The 20,721-nt window shown below is 36.7% G+C and overlaps 1 protein-coding gene across 2 annotated transcripts in view; it reads right to left on the bottom strand.

The window, feature by feature from the left end:
• The window catches only part of GOLM2 (golgi membrane protein 2), a 114,038-nt gene that overhangs the window by 20,669 nt on the left and 72,648 nt on the right, over positions 1 to 20,721 (bottom strand). For both annotated transcript variants that reach the window (XM_034994733.1, XM_034994734.1), the window contains exon 8: positions 19,228 to 19,398. In XM_034994733.1, coding sequence (XP_034850624.1) covers positions 19,228 to 19,398 — 171 coding nt within the window. The remainder of the gene's footprint in view (positions 1 to 19,227; positions 19,399 to 20,721) is intronic.

The following is a 20,721-nucleotide window of genomic DNA, read 5'->3' as shown; positions in this document are numbered from 1 at the left end:
AAAATGAGTTGGGAGGTGTTACCTCATTTTCAATTCTCTGAAAAAGTTCATGTTAGATTGCTTTTATTTCTTCCTCTAAATGTTTGGAAGAATTCACCCGTGAAACCATTTGGGCATGAAAATTTCATTAAGGGAAGGTTTTAAATTACAGATTCAATATCTATTTTTTTTTTTAAGGTTTTACTTTTAAGGGCACCTGGGTGGCTCAGTGGGTGAAGTGTCTGCCTGCGGCTCAGGTCATGATCCTGGAGTTCCGGGATCAAGCTCCACATTGGGCTACCTGCTCAATGGGGACACTCCTTCTCCCTCTCTCTACCCCTGCTCCTTTTCTTTCTCTTGCTCACTCCCTCAAATAAATAAATAATATCTTTAAAAAAAATTTATTTTTAAGATAATCTCTACACCCAACATGGGGCTCCAAACCCACAACCCCAGGATCAAGAGTCACATGCTCCACCAACTGAGCCAGCCAGGTGGATCTCACAACCCCGAGATCATGACCTGAACCCAGTATCAACAGTTGGAAACCTAACCAAATGAGCCACCCAGGCGCCCCCAGATTCAATATCTTAAATAAACACAGAACTCTTCAGATTTTCCATATCTTCTTGTGTCAGTTTTATATACAGGTGTTTTTCTAGGATACTACCCACTTCTACATTTTCCAGTGTTTTGGTAGTAATTCACAATACCTAATTAAACGCTCTTTTTCATTCCTGATATTGATAATTTGTGCCATCTCTTTCTGTCTTGATCTGTGCTAGAGGTCTTATTTTCACTAATCTTTTCAAATAACCAATTTTTAGTTTTATTGATTTCATGTAGTGATCCTGAGTTTAGTTACCTAGCTAAACTCTCTTATAATATTAGTGTCTCTTTTGGGGTATGGTGAGACTTGATTACCTATTCAATTTACTTAATGTTATTGGTTTATTCAGGTTCTCAAATCATCTTGAGCCAATTTTGGTAATTAGTTTTCCAGAATATTACCCATTTGATCTAAGTTTTCAAATTTATTGTCAAAGTTTTAAATAAAATTTTCTTGTGATTTAAAGATTTAAAGTATAACCTCTGTTTGTTTGTTTTTTTAAGATTTTAAGTAATTTCTACACCCAACGTGGGCCTTAAACTCATGACCCTGAGATCAAGTCGCACACTCCTCTGACCTAGCCAGCCAGTTACCCCGACCCTCTGTTGTCCTGTATATTACTTATTCTATCTTTTCTATTTTTTCATTAGTATTACTAGAGGTTTATCTAGTTTGTTTTTGATTTTGCTCCTAGTTATTCTTTATTTTCCACTTCACTTATAATAGCTCTTACCTATTTTTTCCCCTCTCTTCTACATTCTTTCCGTTTCCTCTGCTATTCTTTTTCTCCTTTCTGTGAGGTCAGATTGTTTGGGTTCTAACCCTGACTCAGCTATTTACTAGCTAAGTAATCTTGAAAGTATTATGAAACTTTTTTGTGTGTTTCCAGTCTATAAAATGGGAATAATATCTACACTCTGATTTGTTATAAGTTTATACATACAAATACCTTTAGAACAAAAACTGGCACATACTAAACACTCCAATGTTAGCTATTTTAGTATCATCATCATTAATAGTAGTAATATACAACTACTTCGACCACTACTACTATTATTACTATTTTGAATTCGACTCATTTAATTTTTAAGATTTTATTTATTTATTTGAGAGAAAGGGAGAGGGAGAGGAAGAGAATCTGAAGCAGACTGCACTGAGCACAGAGCCTGACTCTGGCCTCGTCCCACAACTGCGAGATCATGACCTGAGCAGAAACCAAGAGTCGGAGGCTTAACCAACTGAGCCATCCAGGCGCCCCTCAACTCATTTAATTTAGGGTTTTTTTTCTTACTGCTCTCAAGGCCATAAATTTAGCTGTAAATATTACTTCAAATGTATTTCTCACATTTTGATATGTGTGGTACTATATTATTGTTCAGTTCTGTAAATTTGTAAATGCTAATTATTAATTCCCCCCTCAAAAAAAAGTTCTTGATGATTGACATTTTTAAGTTTATAATATAGGGGTTTTAAGATACTATTCACGATATAAATTGTCTAAAAATTTATCAAGACTCTCTGTGAACCTAGGATCTAGCCAATTTCTGTAACTGTTCCATGTATACTTTAAAAGTCTCTCTACTAAACGTAGGGATCTGGGGCATGTGGGTGGCTCAGTCGGTTAAGCCTCTGACTCTTGGTTTCCATTCAGGTCTTGGGATCAAGCCCCGACTTGGGCTCTGCACTCAGCAGGGAGCCTGCTTGTTCCTCTCCCTCTGCTCCATTCCCCACACTCCCACTCTCTCTAAAATAAATAAATAAAATATTTTTTAAAACAGGGGCGCCTGGGTGGCTCAGTTGGTTAAGCATCTGCCTTTGGCTTAGGTTATGATCCCAGGGTCCTGGGATGGAGCCCCGAGTCAGGCTCCCTGCTCAGTGAGGAGTCTGCTTCTCCCTCTCCCTTTGTCCCTCCTCTCTTCCCCACTGCTTGTGCTCTCTTTCTCTCAAAATAAATAAATGAGGGGGCACCTGGGTGGCTCAGTCAGTTAAGCCGCTGCCTTCGGCTCAGGTCATGATCCCAGGGCCCTGGGATGGAGCCCCACATTGGGCTCCCTGCTCAGTGGGGAGCCTGCTTCTCCCTCTCCCTCTGCCTGCCTCTCTGCCTACTTGTTCTCTCTCTCTCTGTCAAATAAATAAATAAAATCTTTAAAAATAAATAAATAAATAAATAAATAAATAAATAAATAAATAAATGAATGAATCTTTATAGTTGTTCCTCTTGTTATTATGGTAACTTCTTCTTTTTTCCTTAAAATCTATTTTATCATTTGTTAATACTTTATACCAACTTTCTTTAGTTCTCACTAAGGAATATCTTTACTTAAATTATGATAAAACATACATTACATAAAACATATCATCTTAACCATTTTTAAGTGTACAGTTCAATGGTATTAAATACATTAACACTGCTATGCAACCACCACTACCATCCACATCCAGAACTTCTTTTATCTTCCCCAACTGAATACTGCATATTCATTAAACAGTAATATCCCCTCCCTGACCCAGGGCCTGACAACTACCACTCTTTCTGTTTCTATATATTTGACTACTCTAGGTAACTCAAGTAAGTAGAATAATAACAGTATTTGTCCTTTTGTAACTGGCTTATTTCACCTAGCATAATGTCTTCAAGGTTCATCCATGTTGTAGCATGTGTCAGAATTTCTTTCCTTTCTTAGGCTGAGTAGTATTCCTTTGTACCTATACACCACATTTTATCCATTCATTCGGCAATGAACACTTGGGTTGCTTTACCTTTTGGCTATTGTGAATAATGCTGTTGTGAGTATGGGTGTACAAATACCTGCTCAAGTTCCCTGTTTTCAGTTCTTTGGGGTATACACCAAGAAGTGAGAAATATCTTTTATAGTCCTTTTATTTTCACATTTTCTGTGTACTGTATGTGTTTAAGATTTAGTTGTAAACATTTTATAGCTAGATTCTGCTCTTGTATCCTTTTGTGATCTCTTTGATAACTTTGTTTATTTTTATCATGGTTTTTCTAGTATTTGATCTTATTTAATTTTTACTGTTTAGATTCTCTTCTTTAAATTTTCTTCTTTCAAAATTACCTCCTATTCTTCCTCTATCCACTGTTAGATGGAAGTGGTACATTGTATTTCTAATTTTTTAGTGATTACCCTTAATTTTTAAGTTTTTATATTTTATTTAGTTATTTTTTAGGTAGGCACCATGCCCAACGTGGGGCTCGAACACATGACCCTGAGATCAAGAGTCACATGCTTTACCAACTGCACCAGCCAGGTACCCCAACCCTTAACTTTTAAACATATATAATTTATACATTTTTAAACAAAATTACAAAGTATTCAGTATTTCCATCCTCCTTCTGAGCAGGACATGGACCTTTTCACTTTACCCTTGAATACCTTCTCTTTTATTATTATTTGTTGTTTTTGCTGTCTTAACACAAAAATTGTTTTAAGTCAATAAATTTATCAATAGGTTTGATCAATTTGAGTTCCCATTTCTTGTAGCTATTACTATGCCTCTTCAATTTTCTCTTTACTAAAGAATAACCTTTATCCTTCATTGAGTGTGTTTATGAGATGTAAACTCAGTCTTGCGTAACTGAATATGTCCTCATTTTATCCTCATTGTCCTCATTAGCTGGTATAACATTCTACATTGGTAGTTATTTTCTACTCATCACACTTAAGATATTATTCCATTATTTTTTGTTATTTGATTTGCTTATGAAAAGTCTACTGTCAATATAATTGTCATACCTTGAAAATAATCTATATCTTCTGGTATCATTTAAGATTTTTTCCTTTATTTTTGGATACTCTGAAGTTTTCCTATGCCTAAAAGCAAAGATTTTCTTCATTATCCTACTTGACACTCGCAGGCACATTTGATCTGAGAACACATACATGTCCTTATTCAACTGCAGAAAATTCTGAGCTCTTCAAATTCTTCAAAATTATTTTCAAGTATTGATTATCTACCCCATTTCCTCCATTCTCTACCTGAAACTCTTATTAGACATACATATATCTTCTGTCTTAACACCTCTGTCATATATACATATGATATATATTTATCTCTATATCTGTCTCTGCCATTCTGTGCTACATTCCTGATAAATATCTCAGTACAAGCTTCCAAATCACTTATTTTAGTCAATTATTTTCATGGTCTAGCATCTCATAGACTTTTATTTCAGTGATTATATTTTTAATTTCTAAAATGTAAAACTGGTTTTTAAATTTATGTTTTTGCTTTATCTCTGCCTGTTTCTTAATTTTTTTTTTTTGAGCAAGTTATCTCTTCATTTGCCTCTTTGAGCATCCTTAACCATATTTAGTTTTTAGCAGACTGTTAGATAAAATTGTTTTCACATTACAATTGTTAATATGGTGGCTATGTCTCTTAGCATTAATATTTTTCATACATTTGGAGTTTTGGTTTGCTGACTGATTTTTCATGTAGGTGGGGTATTTGTTTAAGTTTTCTCTCTCTATGTCAACCCATATTATCTAGTAATGTTAAAGATGTTTTCACCCAGTTCCCCAGTCTAGAATGAGATTTATAATCCCATTTCAGAGTTTCTATTCCATGATGCTACTGGGGATAGCACAAATTCAGTATAAAACCGATGGTGGTGTGGTATGACCATGCAGCATGGTTACAAGGCTGCATCCCCACGTTCCTATCTCCATAAGCCTTCAGGTTGCTAAACACTGTAGTCCTTGATAGCCGTCAGCAATAGCTTTATTTTCTGCTTCCTTTGCCAAGTGAGATGGGGCACTAACCAGGTCTTGGCTTTATGCAATAAGCGTGGGTCCTATTTTATTCTTGTTGCTTTTAAGAGCCAAATTCCCGGAAACCTGCATTTCCAGATCTGAGCATCATAGGTCCAAGCATTCAGTTCCTTTCATCATCTAGTGTTTTTGTTTCTTGGCCACACAGAAATGTTAGCATTGTTTCGAGATTATCAGTACCTTTTTAGTTCTCTTTTTTATATTTTTGTCTATCATTATTGTGTGAGCAGAGTGGGTATGTCAAAGGTGAACTCACTAAACCATTTGTAACAGAGGTTGAAAATTACTTTTAAAAATCCATATATATAGGGCGCGTGGGTGGTTCAGTCGGTTAATCATCTGCCTTTGGCTCAGGTCATGATCTCAGGGTTCTGGGATCGAGGCCCACATCACACTCCCTGCTTGGCGGGGAGCCTGCTTCTCCCTGCTTGTGCTCTCTCTCTCGCTGTAAATAAATCAATAAAATCTTTAAAAAAAAAAAATCCATATATATATGGAAAAATCATATACTCTGATACTCTAGCTTGTATCTCCAGTGTTGTTCAGGAGACTCATTAACCTTGGTTAAATAAATGAATTCCTGCTGTTACTTACCCTGAAGCATGTTATACAGAAAAAACCCATATGAGAGGCAGCTTGATCATTGCCTACTGTTTCAAGTAACTGTCTTTGTGACTTTCAGGATGAAGCTGACATTTGAAAAGAATGGTTTTCTCTATTCAAGGCATCTAAATATACAGGGTATGTCCCTCCTATTGGCAAACAGGTAGGACTTACATGAATTTTCAGTTTCAACTACTTTGGAGAATGTCTGACTCCTTCCTTGAAGAATGCCTCCAGCATACTTTGAAATATCCCCTAAACTATATTTTGTGTCACAATATAGCCCATATTCTACATTTTAAATTAAACCAACTCAAATAGATCTTCCAAATATAATGAAATACGCCAACAAATTATCTAGCCATTTTCACATGACGTGGCAATACAAATCTAAATTTATAAAAATATATCAATAAAAATATGATACGCTAAGCCAAAAAACAAAAAAAAATACTACATTTAAAACTGCCAAAAAATTTGTGGTGATTATTGTGTAAAATCTAAGACTGTTCCTCACATACCTAGTCAGGAAAAATTATAGCTATAAATGCATAAGGTTCTGCCTAACAGGCATTCAACAAAAGTTAGTTTAAATGAATATATTAGTAAGAAAAAGAAATGTGAAGATTAATTTTCTAAAACTAAAAAGTTAAAAAGTTTAAGACCTAAAAACTTTTAAAAAATAATAAAGTGGCAAGTCACAAGGAGCAAAGAATAAAATAAGGATAAGACAGATTAGAAATTAAACAGTGACAGGGGCAGCTGGGTGGCTCGGTCATTTGAGCACCTGACTCTTGATTTTGGCTCAGGTCATAGTATCAGGGTCACGGGATTGAGCCCTGCTACAGAGCCCGAGCTCTGCACTCAGTGGGGAGTCTGCTTGAGATTCTCTCTCCCTCTTCCTCTGCCCTCCACCCCATGCTCTTGCACTGTTTCTCTAAAATAAATAAATCTTTAAAAAAAATTAAACAACAAAAAACCCCCCCAAAACAAAAACAAAACAAAAATAAATGAAAAAATAAAAAAAATTAAACAGTGGCAAAAATAGTAGTTGGGTTTTTGAAAAATAGAAAAATTTAAACAATTGATAAACTACAGTTTAAAAAAGAGTGACTACAAAAGTTTTACAACTAAGAATTTTAGAATAAAGAAATTAAAAGTAGGGAAATTCTCATAACTATATATTGATATAATTTATGACCAAGTTATCATTTTGATTGTCACTATCTACAGAAATAAAAAATTCCAAAACTGATACAATAATTTTAACAAATATTTAACAAATGCTAACTATGTGCATGAAGTCTGGGAAAATAAAAAAGAGTAAGACACAGTTCCTGCCCTCAAGAAGTTACCACTTTAATACAGAAGGTGGGTAAATGAACAGTTACAGGATTCAGGACACACCATCCAACGTTGCTGGTTTCATTTTTCAGATTTAAGGAAACCTTTTTTTCTTTTCTCTTAAGCAATCTATAAGTTAAAGCAATTTGATAAAATATACCTTTGTGAATAAAGATAAACAATTTTTTTTCTCCCTACCTGATCCCTCGAGAATTCAGAAACTCTGAGTAATCTTATTTTCGTGCAACACAGTTACTCGGGTAAGTTCAGTAAGAATCCCTTTTCCTGGTATTAGGACACATTTGGAAACTTTAGTTATATTACCAAGGATCTGACTAAATGTCATACTTGAGAATGATGCATAAAATCCAGTGTGACCAGCTTTACAAATCTAAGGTTGACTATAAGAAGTCAATATTTATTGGGTTTTCCTTGGCTTGGCTTCCTAACCTCTAGAGGCTTTTAAAATTCAAATCTGAGATTCCTTACGAAAAGTTCCAGCAAACAAACTCAAAAGACCTCTGTGGGCAATCACTATTCTTGCTGCACTTATATAAATAATCAGACCAACTTTAACGAGACTAGCCTTATATTTTTTAAAATATTTTATTTATTTGAGAGAGAGAGAGAGAGAGAATGAGAGAGAGAACACGAGAGGGGGGAGGGTCAGAGGGAGAAGCAAACTCCCTGCTGAGCAGGGAGCCCGATGCGGGACTCGATCCCGGGACTCCAGGATCATGACCTGACCCGAAGGCAGTCGCTTAACCAACTGAGCCACCCAGGTGCCCCGAGACTAGTCTTATTTTGCAAACAAATTAGTCTTACTTTGATTATCTTTGATAGAAATGGCGGTGACTATAGAGAGAAAAATGATGCTTCAACAAAAAACTATAGCACACCCTCATGGGTATTAAATTCTAGTCCTATTCATTGTCTTTAAGATTTTGTTACCTACTAGGGCGTCTGGGTGGCTCAGTCAGTAAGCGTCTACTTCAGCTCAGGTCATGATCTCAGGGTCCTGGGATGGAGCCCTGTGTTGGGCTCCCTGCTTGGCAGGGAATTTGCTTGTCCCTATCCCTCTGCCCCACCCCCTGCTCATGCTTGGTTGCTCTCTTTCTCAAATAAATAAATAAAATCTTTTTTTTTTTTTTAAAGATTTTATTTATTTATTTGACACAGAGAGATAGCTAGAGCAGGAACACAAGCAGGGGGAGTGGGAGAGGGAGAAGCAGGCTTCCCGCCGAGCAGGGAGCCCGATGCGGGGCTCGATCCCAGGACCCTGGGGATCATGACCTGAGCCGAAGGCAGACACTTAATGACTGAGCCACCCAGGCGCCCCAATAAATAAAATCTTTAAAAAAAAAAAAAAGGATTTTGTTACCTACTTGTTAACCAGACTGCATCTTGAATCCTTCTAGTTTCCCCCAGTATCTAGCTACAACTCTTCAAATTAAAGTTTCTAATTTCTTCCCATCCTCTGACTTGGAATTACTAAAAATTAAAACTCTCCTTTTCCCAAAGCCCTGCAAACTGAAGCTGGACAATTTGAAGCAAACTTCAGAGAAACCGCCACAACAGCTCATGTATGGACAAATTTTGTGCCTTCCTATGTGAGTCACTTAGAAAATTCACCAAATCGGGATGCCTGGGTGGCTCAGTCGTTTAAGAGTCTGCCTTCGGCTCAAGTCAGGATCTTGGGGTCCTGAGATTGAGTCCCACATCGGGATCCTTGCTCAGCAGGGAGTCTGCTTCTCCCTCTACCTGCTGCTCCCCCTGCTTATGTGCTCTCTCGCTAACAAATAAATAAAATCTTTAAAAGGAGAAAAAAAGAAAAAGAAAATTCACCAGATCACCTGATGACATTGCCAGAGACATTCAAAGTGTAAACCAAGAAAATCTGTCATAGTTCCAGTGCCTTGTCCTTATTCCATCTGAAGATGCTTCAAGTCCAACATCTAGAAAATCTTCTTAACTGACTGCCTTCTGGGCTAAAAACTAGTTCTAACCATTAATAGTTGTTTTTCTTTTGTTTCCCTAGAAATACTCAGGACAGAGACAGGTTCAATGAATTATGGGACAGTCTACCAATTCAGTTTCTGGAACGATATTTCTTGAAGTTTCAGATGGGGGAATGACAGGGTTCAGGACATTCTACCCCCAAATACAATATCTTGGCATATTAAATATTTTAAGCTGAAGGAATTTGAGAAATGGTATGTGAAGGAAGGACTTTCTGACCTTCCCTTGAAGCAGGTCATAAAACCCTCATGTAAAAGGTACCCTCCTTGTACCTAGAGGGAAGGAACATCTTTATATCCAAGAGAGAGCAACACCAAGAAGAATCTGAACAAATAGGCCTTGCTACATTTCCCCCAGCTTACTACACTTACCTCACACCCTTTGACTTATCACATCTTTCCACTTTTCATCTGACTTAGCATAAAAACACTCAGGTTTAACCATTTCTCAGGTCTTCATTTTCTTATGAAGTGTCCTGCATCATTAAAATTTATATTAAATAAATTTGTATGCTTTCTTCCTGTTAATCTGTCTTTGTCAGTTTAAATTTTCAGACCTGGTCAGAGACCCGAAGAAGGTCAAGGAAAACTCCTCCTTCCCTACAACAGTTTATTACAGAATAGTGTGGGATATACATTAATGAAAGTATGTTCAACAGATTGAAGAAGTATGAGGAAGGAGTAATTGATACGGTCAAGATTACTAACGATATGAAGAAGGACTTTACCAAACAGGTGACAGCAGAGCATGGCTTTAAAGTATGATTAGGAACTTCTTAGAAATAGAACAAGAAAAGGAAATATTAAAGAATTTTTCCAAAACTTCCAAAGTAGAAGAGGTGGTATGATGCAGTGGAAAAGCAGTGAACCTGAAGATAAGGGACCTAGATAATAGTCTTGGTTGTTCCATTATTTACCTTAAGCAAATTAAATTTTGTGGACCTAATTTTTCTTTTCTGTCAAATGAGGGAATCACATTAGAGAAGAGCCTCAAACTTTAACGTAAATTAAATAAGGTCTAGGGTAGAGCCTGAAATAAGGTCTAGGGTAGGGCCTGAAATTCTAACAATCACATGTGATACGGATGCTGCTGGTCCACTGACCTATACTTCGCGCAGTAGGGCATTAGGTCATCTCTACAGGTTCCTTGTATCTTAAAAGTTTATTTCAAATAATTCTTCTATTATTTTGAAACTTTTTAGGAAATATGATTTTGAGAAGGATAAAACCAAACAAGAAAGCTATATAGGTGGAAGGAAGGAAGGAAGGAAGGAAGGAAGGAAGGAAGGAAGGAAGGAAGGAAAGGAAGGAAAGGAAGGAAAGGAAGGAAAGGAAGGAAAGGAAGGAAAGGAAGGAAAGGAAGGAAGGAAGGAAGGAAGGAAGGAAGGAAGGAAGGAAGGAAGGAAGAAAGAAAGAAAGAAAGAAAGAAAGAAAGAAAGAAAGAAAGAAAGAAAAGAAAGAAAGAAAGAAAGAAAGAAAGAAAGAAAGAAAGAAAGAAAGAAAAAAGAAAAGAAAGAAAGAAAGAAAGAAAAGAAAGAAAGAAAACTACACTTAAAAAATAATTTCCCAGGGTGCCTGGGTGGCTTAGTCGTTAAGCGTCTGCCTTCAACTCAGGTCATGATCCCAGGGTCCTGAGATCGAGCCCCGAATCAGGCTCCCTGCTCCGCGGGAAGCCTGCTTCTCCCTCTCCCACTCCCCCTGCTTGTGTTCCCTCTCTCTCTCTGTCAAATAAATAAATAAAACCTTTTAAAAAAAAATTTCCCTTTATGATTAAATAGTGTTTACTCTCTGAAAAATAAATATTTAATAAAATCACTTTCACAATTAACATGATAATATATCTTTCCAAAATCCTTATAAAAAGAATTTATTGGACATATGAATAAGCAATTTAAAAGTACAAGAAATGAGAAATACCAAAAAGTAAATTATAATCTACATAATAGTGATGTACAACTTGGAAATATAATGAAAAACAGTCCATTTTTAAATAATGAGAAAAAAAAGTTAAATATTTGGACATCGATTTAACTTGGGAAGTCAGATATATATTCAAAGAAAAGCATAAGACTACAATGAAGCATGAATAAATGGAGCCTTAGATGGAAAGACTAAAAATAGTAAATAATATAATACTACCCAACTTAATCTGTAGATTTAATTCAATATACACTAAGGTTTCTTTTTTTGTCTTTTGTCTTTTTTTTCTTTTTTTCAGAGAGGGAGAGGGGTAGGAGAGGCAGAGGGAGAGGGAGAGAGAAAATCCCAAGCAGACTCCCAGACCAGTATGGAGCCCCTACACGGGGCTAGATTTCACAACTCCGAGATTATGACCTGAGCCAAAATCAAGAGCGGGATGCTTAACTCACTGAGCCACCCGGGGACCGCTACAGTAATGTTACTGAAGACTACTTATAGAACTTGATAAACTAATAGTGAAATTATCCTGAAGAACAGAGAAAAAATTAGATTTTTAAAAATTTCTTTTTTTTTTTTAAAGATTTTATTTATTTATTTGAGACAGAGAGAATGAGAGACAGAGAGCATGAGAGGGAAGAGGGTCAGAGGGAGAAGCAGACTCCCTGCCGAGCAGGGAGCCCGATGCGGGACTCGATCCCGGGACTCCAGGATCATGACCTGAGCCGAAGGCAGTCACTTAACCAACTGAGCCACCCAGGCGCCAGATTTTTTTAAATTTCTAAGTTCAAATTATTATAAAGCAGTTTTCAAGCCCTTATGTGATATTCTGATTTATGATAAGAAATATTATTTGGTCTTTATCCCTTTTCTGGTAGAGAGCTCCTAAAACATTTGGAATTTCCTAAGTGAGGAGAGCCAAACTCCAATTTCCTCATACCTTCCAATACATCTCTTCTATTCCAGAGTTCTATCCTTTCATAATAACCCTGTAATCTAGGAAATAAAATGTTTCTCTGAGTTCTGTGAGCCACTCTAGCAAATTAATTGAACTCAAGGAAGGGGTTGTTGGAACCTCAGATCTACCATCAACTGGTCAGAAGCACAGACAACAACCTGGACTGAGTAGAGCACTTTTATGTCCAGATAAAGAACAGATGATTAAAAGAAATGAAGGTTCTCATAAGAGTCAAGATGGATAAACCTGAATATATACAAATAAAAACCTAATTATCAAATTCAGCTAAGTTGCAGGATACAAGATCAACAAACAAAAATCAGCCATAACTGGAGAAATTTGGAGAAAGGGGAATCTTTGTACACTGTTGGTAGAAATGTAAATTGGTACAGCCACCATGGAAAACAGTATGAAAGTTCCTCAAAAAATTAAAACTAGAACTATCATATAATCCAGCAATTTCACTTTGGGTATTTATCTAAAGAAAACGAAAATACTAATTCACAAAGATATATGCACCTCCATCTTTACTACAGCATTATTTACAATACTCAAGAGATGGAAGGGCACCTGGGTGGTTGGCTCAGTGTGTTAGTGTCCAACTCTTGATTCCAGCTCAGGTCGTGATCTCAGGGTTGTGAGACTGAGCCCTATGTTGGGCTCCACGCTCAGTGTGGAAACTGCTCCTCCGCCCGTCCCCCCACGCATGTGTGCTCTCTTTCTCAAATAAATAAAATCTTCTTTTAAAAAAGAGAGAGATGGAAACAATCTAAGTGTCTATCAATGGATAAATGGATAAAGAACTTGTGTGGTATATATATATATATATCCCATGGAATATTATTCAGCCATAAAAAAGGAAAGCTTGCCATTTGGGACAATATGGATGGACCCTGAGGGCATTATATTAAGTGAAATAAGTCAGACAGAGACAGACAAATACCATATGATTTCTCTTATACATTTTTTAAAAAAGAAAAAACCGAAGCTTATAGATAAAGTGGGCAGACTGGTAGTTGCCAGAGGTGGAGGTAGGGATAGGAAAAATGGGTAAAGGTCAAAATGTAAAAAAAGAAAAAAGAAAAGGAAAAATGCAGTTGATTTTAAATAGGCACAGAAATTTTGAATCATATTCAAAGTACTGACTTTGTGTGTATATGTATACACGTTTATATATGCTGATGTTTCTATATGCTGATTATATAAAAACACTGATCCATAGCTATTATTGTTACAATAATGAAAATAAAATACCACATTCTAAATTTTTAAGATGAAACCAAATATTACATATCCTTAGAAATTTGCATAAAAATTAGAACCTCAAAAGCCAAGAAAAAAAAAACAGTCATATTTCTGTGCATTAGCAATGAACAGTTTGAAAAGGAAATTAAGAATTAAATTTACAACATCAAAAAGAATAAAATGCTTGGGGCGCCTGGGTGGCTCAGTCGTTAAGTGTCTGCCTTCGGCTCAGGTCATGATCCCAGGGTCCTGGGATCGAGCCCCGCATCGGGCTCCCTGCTCCGTGGGAAGCCTGCTTCTCCCTCTCCCACTCCCCCTGCTTGTGTTCCCTCTCTCACTGTGTCTCTCTCTGTCAAATAAATAAATAAAATCTTAAAAAAAAAAAAAAAGAATAAAATGCTTAAGAATAAATTTAACCAAGGAGGCATAGACTTGTACACTGAAAACTATAAAACATTGCTGAAAGAAATTAAAGACACTCTGAATAAATGGAAAGACACCCATTTTCATGTACTGGAAACTTACTATTGTTCAGATGACAATATTCCTCAATCTAATCTACAGATTCAACAACTGCCTTGGGGCACCTAGCTAGCTCAGTCAGTAGAGCTTGTGACTCTTGATCTCAGGGTCATGAGTTCAAGTCCCACACTGGGTATAGAACTAACTGAATTTAAAAAAAAAAAAAGCCAACTGCCTTGTTAGAGTAGCAGACAAGCAGATCCTAAGAGTCATATGGAATTGTAAGAGATCCCAAGTCATCAAAATACTTTTATAAAGAACAAAGTTGGAGGGGCGCCTGCGTGGCTCAGTTGGTTAAGTGGCTACCTTCAGCTCAGGTCATGATCCCAGAGTCCTGGGATCGAGCCCCATGTCAGGCTCTCTGCTTAGCAGAGAGCCTGCTTCTCCTTCTCCCTCTGCCTGCCGCTCTGCCTGCTTGTACTCTCTCTCTATCTCGCTGTCAAATAAAGAAAATCTTAAAAAAAACAAAGTTGGAGGACTCATACTTCCTGATTTCATAAGTTACCACAAAGTTACAAAACAATGTGGCAGTGGCATCTGGGGAACAGAATTGAGAGTCCAGAATAAACCCATACAATTAATTTTCAACAAGGATGTCCCAACTGTTCAATGGAGAAAAAAGAGTCTCTTCAGCAAATAGTATGGGACAACTAATACCTGCATACAGAATGAAGCTGGATCCTTACCTCATATCATATATAAAACTTAGATTAAAAATAATAAAAGAAATTGGGCACCTGGGTGGCTCAGTCGTTAAGCATCTGCCTTCGGCTCAGGTCATGATACCAGGGTCCTGGGATCGAATCCCACATCGAGCTCCCTGCTCAGCAGGAAGCCTGCTTCTCCCTCTCCCACTCCCCCTGCTTGTGTTCCTGCTCTCCCTATCTCTCTCTCTGTCAAATAAATAAATAAAATCTTAAAAAAAAAAATAGATTAAAACCTGCATATAAGGGGCAAAACTATAAAGCTTTTAGAAGAAAACATGGGGGGAATCTTCATAAGCTTTGATTAGGCAAAATTTCTTAGATATGACACCAAAAACATGAACAACAAAACAAGAGATAAATTGGACTTCATCAAAATTAAAAATTTTGTGCATCAAAGGACACTATCAAAGAGTGAAAAGACCACCGGCTGAATGGGCAAAAATAACTGTGAATCATATGTCTGATGAGGATCTAGTCCCCAGAATATAAAAAAGAATGCTGAAAACTCAACAACAAAGACAAACAACCCAATTTTTTAAAAAATGGGCAAAGGACCTGAATAGACATTTCTCCAAAGAGAATTATACAAATGACCAATGAATACATGAAAAGATGCTCAATGTCCTTAGTCATTAGGGATATGCAAATGAAAATCACAATGAAGGGCACTTGTCTGGCTCAGACAGTGGAGCATGCAACTCTTGATCTCAGTTGTAAGTTCAAGCCCCATGTTGGATGTAGAGATTACTTAAAAATAAAATCTCTAAAAAAAAAAGAAAGAAAAGAAAATCACAATGAGATACCACTCCATACCCACTAGGATGTCAACAGTGAAAAATAAAACAAAAAACCCCAGAAAGTACTAAGTTGGCAAGGATGTGGAGAAATAGCTAACAAACACTGCTGGTAGGACTGTAAAATGGTACAGCCACTGTGGAAAATACTTTGGCAGTTCCTTTATAAAGCTAAACACAGAATTACCATATAGCCCAGCAATTCCATACCTAAGTATACACTTGAAAGAATCGAAAACAAGTGTTCAACAAAAACTTGCAAATGAATGTTCATACAGCATATTCATGATAGCCAAAAACTAGAAACAATTCAAATTCAGATAAATGGATAAACAAAATATTATTATATTCATATAACTGAATATAATTTAGCAATTAAAAAATAAAGTACTGGGGTGCCTAGGTGGCTCAGTTGGTTAAGCGACTGCCTTCGGCTCAGGTCATGATCCTGGAGTCCCGGGATCGAGTCCCACATTGGGCTTCCTGCTCAGCAGGGAGTCTGCTTCTCCCTCTGACCCTCCTCCCTCTCATGCTCTCTGTCTCTCATTCTCTCTCTCACAAATAAATAAAAAATAAAGTACTGATACATGCTATAATAGGCTGAACTTTGAAAACATCATGCTAAATAAAAGTAGCCAGACACAAAAGGTCACATATTGTGATTCCATTGATACGAAAGATTCAGAACAGGTGAATTCATCAAGTCAGAAAGCAGATTGGTCTTTGCCAGGGACTGTGGGTAGGAGAGAACTGGGAGTGACTGCTTAATGGATACAGGGTTTTCTTTCGGCATGATGAAAATGTTCTGGAACTAAATAGTTGTGATGATCGCCCAACATTATGAATGTACTAAATGCCACAAAATGTATACTTTGGTGAATTTTACGTGCATTTTTCCACAGTTTAAAAATTATTTTTAATTTAAAAAATTCTTGCATGATAAAATATAACAAAGTCTCATATCAGGAAAGGCAATGGAAGAGTAAAACTGTGGTAAAGGTAATTTATAAAAGGTTAATATCTGAATTATTTATAAAGATTTGACACAAAGAAATAGGATCAATATCCAAAGTTATCAGGCTAAGTGGTCAAAACTGATGCACAGATTATAAACCAAGAAATAATTACAGTAAAATCCTCACATAAAAATGGAGAGGCTACCAGAAAGTAAATGCTTACTGAAACATCTTTAAGGAATCATTATATCCTAAATGCCTTATAAAGAAGTTAAAAAGCAAATGTGGCCAGGCCATAGGGAAATAAATAAGTTTAAAATCTCCAGTGACATTGTGAAACTGGTTCTAGAGAACAATCTAACAATATGTAACTGGAACTATAAGCTTGTTGGGTACTTTGTCCTAGGAATTTCAGTTCGGGGACTACTTTTAAAGGAACACACTCAAAGTAGGAGAAGCAGGAAATAATTTGAAAATAAGATATTCATAGCCATGACAACTAACATGAGAAAATACGAAATAATTTAAATAATCAATAAAAGAGTTGAGCTAAATGAACTTTTATTATTGCTTAAGCACAATGGAATATATGCATGTGTCTATATATGTGTGTATGTGTATATGTATATATCTATTTAATATAACAACCGTGTAACTATTTGATAGGTTAAAATACATGTAAAGATAATGCTAATGTAAATGTGCTCCCATTGATTTCAACTCTGTAGATACAGTGAAAAGAATTTGGAGTAAGAGTTTAAAACTCAACAGGCTCTTTTAAATAAGTTGTAGAGAATAAAAATTTCCTGGCAATTATTTTCCAATCACATTCTTTACCCAAAGATCAGTAAAAAAAATATAGATATGGCAACAATAAAAAGTTTTTCAGGAAAAACTATAAGTTTAGAAGAAAGTCTTAAATGAATTAAGATACTGAATTAAGGGGCGCCTAGGTGGCTCAGTCATTAAGCATTTGCCTTCGGCTCAGGTCATGGTCCCAGGGTCCTGGGATTCTGCTCAGCGGGAAGCCTGCTTCTCCCTCTCCCACTCCCCCTGCTTGTGTTCCCTCTCTCACTATGTCTCTACCTGTCAAATAAATAAATAAAATCTTTTTTAAAAAAAAGATAATGAATTAAGATATTCTGTTTTGCCCTTACTACCTCTTTCTATTGAGATAAAAGTTTTCAGGCCAATTCCTCAATAAGACTTAGAGAAAAATCTTTTCACTGTATTTTTTTTAAAGATTTATTTATTTCAGAGGGAGAGAGAGAGCAGCAGACACCCGCCAGGCTGCCTCGATCCCATGACCCTGAGACCATGACGTGAGCAGAAATCAATAGTCAGACGCTTAACCAACTGAGCCACCCAGGTCCCCTTCATTGTACTTAAACATTAGGAGCACCCGGCTGGCTCAGTCGGAAAAGCATGCAACTCTTGATTTCGGGGTTGAGTTAGAGCCCTACGCTGGGTGTAGAGATTACTTACAAATAAAATCTTAAAAAAAAAAAATTTTTTTTGTTTTTAGCCTATGTTTAGCTAATTGTTTAATAAAAATGTTTTTCAGGGCACCTGGGTGGCTCAGTCGGTTAAGCATCAGCCTTTGGCTCAGGTCATGATCCCAGGGTCCTGGGATGGAGTCCTGCATTGGGCTCCCTGCTCAGCGGGGAGTCTGCTTCTCCCTCTGCCCCTCCCCCTGCTTCCCTGCTTGTTCTCTCTCTCTCTCTCTCTCACTCACGGACAAAAATAAAATAAATAAACCTTTTTAAAAAAATGTTTTTCAGATGATACTTGATTCAGTCAACATATTTGGATGCGCTTTAAAATATCAAGGAAGGAAAGTTAGTTAAATGTATGCAAAGTATATATTCATATAGACGAAGAAATATGAACGACTGTCAAAAGACCAATAAAAATACCCTGAATAGATTTAAAAAATGTAACATCATGCAGTCCTCACTGTACAAGGAACCTGTGCACAAATAACTACCTAATCACTGCTCTGAACAGTTGTTGCCACAGAAACCATCAAAAAGAGCAAAGGCAAACTGCAGCTTTTAGACATTCTGTCTGTTCAGAAGTTGTAGTTGTACAAAGCCTTGTAAAGCAGAAGTAGTGAAAAGTATAGTTTAAGGGAACTGACCTAAGAGATACATCCTGTCCAAATTCTACTACCAGAATTTTTTCTTACACTTCCTAAGAACCTGCCAATTAGAGAATTATGCAGATTAACAGCTACTGTCCACTTATCAGTTTTGATAAGTGAAACAATTAAGCAGTGATACTTTATTTGTTCAATTTCTTTCACTTCTCTCCTAACACCTAAATGAAGCAAATTGCAACTGGAGGGAACAGAAAAGGCAGTAGGCACTGAGTCTTCTACTATGGCAGTCTCCCCAGGTCTGTATATTTCCCAGAATTCATTTTTCAAAACTATTTATCTTCTCCTCCTAAGCAAAGTTTTCATTCATTAGCCTAACAAAACATAACTTTTCTCACTTCTCCAAAAAAATGTTATAGTCATAAAAACTAATGGCATTTTTAAAAAATCAACTCACCTGAAGATTATAATAATTGAAAACATGAGAAGCTTTTTAGAGTCTTCTTTAAAATATCTCTATCCATTTAAAACCTGCTTTCCTTTTAATTTTACCACCATCATACTTTCTATATGCATATAACTTCACATTCATTAGAGATTATAATAATGAAGACCCTAATTGAGCCTTGTAAACATACTATATTTAAATCTTTTCAGCATAACATTCATCAACTGATTCTTACTTTGCTTCAACTTATGGAAATCACCGACTCTATCCTTGGTAGCTTGCTTTAGTATATCTGCTTGAATTCTGGGTACACTCTCCAAGTTCGGGCCTGGAATTAAACGCTGAAGAGGACTGGAAGGGTTCTGTTTTGAAGTTCCAGGGTTTCCATTGTGATGTCCATGAGAATCTATAGCATAAAAACATCAAACTAAAGTCATATTTCACAGAGGAATTTCACAAGACCTGCTTTAAGAAAAGGTATCAATATTGTCTGATATTGAGTAGTCAGGTAGCCTTTTTTTTTTTTTTTTGGCTTTATTCTAATTTCTTTAATCAAATCTTACAGCCAATGTGATTTTAGCTGTGTGAAGTTTACTAATCATTTCTAGGTAAGTATCTCTAATACTGATTATAAACCTATCCAAAAAAGAGATACATAGTAGAAACCCAAAGATTTAAATGGCATTAAGAGCTGTATCTTTTTCTCCCTTCAAACTTGGTATTGCTATCAGAAATCTCTAGTCTTTAAGTCATTTTTTTAAGCTTTTATTTATTTATTTGTTGGGAGGGGAGAGCGCGACACGCACAAGCAGGGGGAGCAGCAGGCAGAGGGAGAGGGCGAAGCAGGATCCCCGCTGAGCAAGAAGCCCAATGCGGGACTCCACCCCAGGACCCTGGGATCATGACTTGAGCTGAAGGCAGATGCTCAACCAACTGAGCCACCCTGTCCTGTCTCTAAGTCATGTTCATCTACACAGTGACTCACAACTGTTAACTTTTTTCAGTTTATTTATTTATTTCTTAAGTAATCTCTAAACCCAATGTGGGGCTGAAACTCATGACCCCAAGATCAACAGTCACATACTCTACTGACTGAGCGAGCCAGGCATCCCATGTTAATTCTTATTTCTCTTTCTTGCTTTTAAAGATATTATTTTTTTAAAAGATTTTATTTATTTATTTGACACAGAGAGAGAGCATAAGCAGGGGGAGCGGCAGGCAGAGGAAGAGGGAGAAGCAGGCTCACCACTGAGCAAGGAGGCCGATGTAGGACTGGATCCCAGGACCCTGGAATCATGACCTGAGCCGAAGGCAGAAGCTTAACCAACTAACCCACCCAGGCGCCTCATAAAGATTTTATTTTTTAAGTAATCTTTACACCCAACGTGGGGCTCAAACTCACAACCCCAGAGATCAAGAGTCACAGGCTCTACCAACTGAGCCAGCCAGGCGCCCCACGTTAACTCTTGATTTTTTTTTATTGGTAACTCCTGGATATAACTTTTCTTTCCCCCACTCCTCTTTCTTCCTCATCAAAAACTTGATTTAGATCCTTACTATAATTAATTTTAGTCATATCAATTCTCATTTTAGGGAACATTTCTATAAAATCAAATACATATTCAGTAGAAAACAGATACATTTTTAAGTATGGAGTAGGGAGTTGAAAACAGATGGATATAGTAGTTAATAGAAGGACTCTGTGAGATTAATTTCAACACATTTTGAA

This window comes from Mirounga leonina, unplaced genomic scaffold (assembly GCF_011800145.1).
Source record: "Mirounga leonina isolate KUSES-001 unplaced genomic scaffold, KU_Mleo_1.0 Mir_91, whole genome shotgun sequence".
Classification (NCBI taxonomy): Eukaryota; Metazoa; Chordata; class Mammalia; order Carnivora; family Phocidae; genus Mirounga; species Mirounga leonina.
This window is presented reverse-complemented; position numbering and strand designations above follow the sequence as displayed.